The sequence below is a fragment of the Orycteropus afer genome, unplaced genomic scaffold (assembly GCF_000298275.1).
Source record: "Orycteropus afer afer isolate SDZICR_OR568_19922 unplaced genomic scaffold, OryAfe1.0 scaffold00647, whole genome shotgun sequence".
Lineage (NCBI taxonomy): Eukaryota > Metazoa > Chordata > Mammalia > Tubulidentata > Orycteropodidae > Orycteropus > Orycteropus afer.
The window spans coordinates 783908-787989 of record NW_006922234.1 but is presented as its reverse complement, the minus strand read 5'-3'; the positions used below and the strand labels follow the sequence as shown (position 1 = coordinate 787989).

General features: G+C 50.2%; 1 protein-coding gene across 1 annotated transcript in view; it reads left to right on the top strand.

The window, feature by feature from the left end:
• Window positions 1-1998: 1998 nt before the first annotated feature.
• VBP1 (VHL binding protein 1) overlaps window positions 1999-4082 on the top strand; it is an 18684-nt gene continuing 16600 nt past the window's right edge. Inside the window, exon 1 of the mRNA XM_007956640.2 lies at window positions 1999-2085. Coding sequence (XP_007954831.1) covers window positions 1999-2085 — 87 coding nt within the window. The remainder of the gene's footprint in view (window positions 2086-4082) is intronic.

The window sequence follows — 4082 nt, the reverse complement described above, 5'->3', positions numbered from 1 at the left end:
CCGATCAGGGCAGAGGCCGGGCCAAGGGGCTGAGAGCCAGAGAAAGACCTGCCTTCCTGTATGGCTGATAGGAGGCTGTCCTGATCGAAGACCTAGATCCCGAGTGTTCCTGAACCTAAACTGTACCTGTTACTTCCCTAATAAACCGCAGCCCTATAAGTATGGTCGGTGAGTTCCGAGTGGCCATTGCAATGAACTATCAAACTCAGAAGAGAAGTAGAGAGTGCCGTGGGAAGGATGGCTGGTGTCTGAATTGGTAAAAAGGTTGGAGAGAGGAGGCATGTCTGACCCCTGCCTCCTAGAAATCAGCCTTGGGGTGATGCTGCTGATGGTGATTCTCCCCCTTCATGAAGTTACAGGAGGTCAAACGCTGGCTGCCACCATGCCATTTTTACACAACTAAAATGAATTCCTTGACGTCAATCTTTTCTCCATTTATGATGATGTTGCTTATGGCCCAGTTGTGAGGATTTGTTTTCTTTACATTTGAACTGTGGCGTTGGTGAAGAATACTCAATGTGCCATGAACAAATTTGTCTTGGAGGAAGTAACAGCCAGAATGCTCCTTAGGAGCAAAGATGGTGAGGCTTAGTCTCATGTACTTTGGACAAGTTATCAGGAAGGACCAGTCCCCGGAGAAGGATGTCATGCTTGGAAAAGTAGTGGGTTAGGGAAAAAGAGGAAGACTCTCAATAATGAGAATGGACTGGCACAGTGGCTGTAACGACAGGCTCAAGCACAGCAACTACAGTGAAGGTGGCCCAGGACCAGGCAGTGTTTTGTTCTGTTGTACACTGGGTTGCTATGAATTGGCACTGACTCCACTAATAACAACCACAACCAGGTCTAATGACATTAAGTAAGTATCTTTTCATGTGGTTGCTAGACATTTGGATATGCTCTTTGATGAAATGTCTGCTCAAATCCTTTGCCCATTTTTTTAAAATCGGGTTGTCTTTTTGCTAACTTATACATGTTGTTGTTGTTGTTGTAATGTGCCATCGAGTCGGACCCGACTCATAGCAACCCATCCTTGGGTTTCCGAGGCAGTATCACTACAGAAGTAGACTGCCCCATCTTCCTTCTGAGGAGTGGCTGATGGGAAATTATACATAGTTTTTAATAAATGTTGACCATTATTATTGCATATATGTGTCCCCACTAAGGAAGATAACTAGCATTTATCCTTTATTCATAACACGTCAGGCTTGTGGTAGGCTTTGTGAAGGGCTTCTTGGGAAGGACTGCCGTGAAAGCCAAGGCAGGAACAAGCTTGGTGGTTAGATGTCAGCAAAGAGACCGAAGAATAATTCCTTGCTTTCAAAGTGGAGAAGGATTATAGGGGGGAGTCTGTGGGCCTGAAAGTGTAGGTAGAATTCTCATGATTTAATATGCGGATTGTGAAGTTTGAAAACATTTGCGCTGCAGTGATGAGATTCTAGTCAAGGGTGCTTTTCAGGAAAGGTAGGCGTGATGGGAGGAGTACTGACTAGAACCAGGCCAGGGGCTGCACTCCTTGAGAGACACACAGCAAGTGCCCTGGAAGGAGCAGTAAGTCAATCCCCCCAGTCGGAGTCTAAGTCCCAAGTTGGATCATATCCGAGAGGAGACAGGTCGCTAGTGAGGCCATTTTAGAGGGGGCTGTGTATTCTGGGGTGGGCTGGGGGGATCCAGGTTGGTTCCCAATTTTCAGGGCCCTCTAGCTCTACCCACCTACAAAATACCCGAGACACCTTTTCCCTACGTTCCTATTGGTTCTTCCCGCAGCCCTAATCTTCCGTTCGGTTGACGCTTTCATGCTTGTCACTCTGCGGGCAGCCAATCAGCGCTCCGAGGTTGGGCGAATCGGAGAAGAGCAGCTTCTTCCCGCGTGCCAATGATTGCGCAGACTCACAGGGATGGGGCGGGCCTTCAGGGGCGGGCAAACCAATCAGTGCTATCTGGCGGGACAGCGGCTTGGGAGGCAGCAGCGCGTCTCAGCACACTCACTTCACCAAGATGGCGGCCGCTAAGGATGGTCGTGGTGAAGTGGTCACAGGGAACAGGCGGCGACTCCATCTGGGGATTCCTGAGGCTGTGTTTGTGGTAAGAGGCACGCCGGCCCTCGGCGCCGCGGCTCAGGGCCGCGGACTGACCCTTTTAGGCCTCTAGCCCCACCTGGGCCTTGAGTTTTGGGGGACAGAGTTGAGCTCGGTGACTAGGGAGGCAGTACTGGGTCCGCTCTCCTCTCCGCACCTAGACGGGCTGATCACTGCGGGTCCACCCCGAGGAAACGCGCCCTGAGAGACGGGAAGTCGGGCTGGAGCGCGGGGCTGTCGGGCCGGGGTGGGGGGAGTTTGGGGGACCGCGCCGCTGCCGGGTTTCACGGCTGCAGCCTTCGGGAAGTGGGTGAAGGGAAGGTGATGGCGAGCTCCCGGCTCAGCCCAGAAGCTGGTGGGACAGATAAATGGGCAGTTAGCAGACGGGGTCGGCTGACGAGTCGGGGCTCAGCTCCTAAGATGTGGCAGTAGAGGCGGCCCCTCGTGTGGTGAATGAATGCCGTGGGCGGTGGCCCCTGGGGAAGGGGAGCAGAGATGGGTGGTAACGTAGCGTGATTGTGGAGTTGCTGTGTGTGCCGCCGAGCAACTGAGGCGTTACCCCGTGGCGCGGACTGTCCCGAAAGGGTCTCTAAGTCACGGCACGAGGCTTGTGTTTGGTTGGAGGGCTTCGTTCTAACAACTTAGTGCAGAGTGGGGTGAAGAGAGGAGGGGGACGCCATTGGAAGGTTTCTCGGGGAGACCCACCCGAGTGCAGACAAAGAGAAGCAGGTGGAAGCTCCTCACTGTGCCCCCCTGTCAGGCTCTGTCACGAGTGGTGCTGGCAAACGGTGTGAATCGGGGGAGAAGTCCTCTGCCCGCCTTCCAGGCCAGCACCCCATTCTTTCCTCAGTTCTGACTTAGCTGCTACGAAGCATCAATGCACTTTTTTAACCTTTTGCTTTCTTTGTGCCTGTGTCACCTTAACTCTGCCGCCTTGCTAATGACACCTCACGTTCTTCAGCAGACCTATTGGTTCCTTTTGTGTAGACCATCTTGATAGCCACTTTATATAGTGTATTTGCATTTGTTGCTGCAAGTTTGTCAGTATTTTGTTTTCTCCTGAAGCTGGGCCATTTCTTTCTTTATCATTATTTCCCAACAGCTGTACAAAGAGAGAAAACGTTTTTGAGTGCTTACTATGTGCTAGCACTTTGGTCTAAGGATTTTATAAAGCCCTAGGAGGTAGGCATTCTTCTTATTCCCATTTCGCCTGGTAGTTCCCTTCTTGTTGGTTGCCTTCAACCCACTGCTCCCTCAGTTCCTGCTCATGGCGACCCCACGTGTGCAGAGCAGAACTGCCCCATAGGCTTTTCAAGGCACACCTTTCAGAAGCAGGTCTCCAGGCCTGGCTTCCAGCGTGCCTCTGATTGGATTAGAACCACCGAGCTTTCAGCTAGTAGTTGAGTGCTTAACCCTTTGCACCACGCAGCTGCCCATGGTTGTTATCTTGCACAGTGCTATTTCTTTTGGTCGTAGCAAAGCTTGACACATAGTACAAGCTCATAGCTAAGTGTTAGATTGAGTTTCCTTCGTGCTGTAAAACCTACATGCACGGCTCCCAGCTAGAGATGCCATTAAAATGTTGTTGTTTTTCTCTCTCACATTTTTTTCCCTAGACCTTAAAGTTCCCACCAGCATGATCGAATAAGCAATCCAAATTTTACATTGTTATTTTTATGTTTCCAAACCAATAGAAGGAGCAGTTAGCAATGGAAAGAACATTGACCTCTAAATATATTGGGTTTGAATCCAGCCTCTACTTGCAAATTGCTCGCCTGCAACATTTTATTGTACCACTTTGAGTTTCAGTTCCTTTAACTGAAATGGGGATAGTAATACCTTCAGAGTTAATATGAGAAACAGAGAACATGCTTTCATATTGGAAATACGCCGGGTACTTGATAGGTGTCAGTTTCTATTAAGGTAGGAGGCATTAGAGGCATTATACCACAGTGGTTCGAAGTCAGATCTCACCCTTTGCTCACTCCCCACCTTGTCCAACAT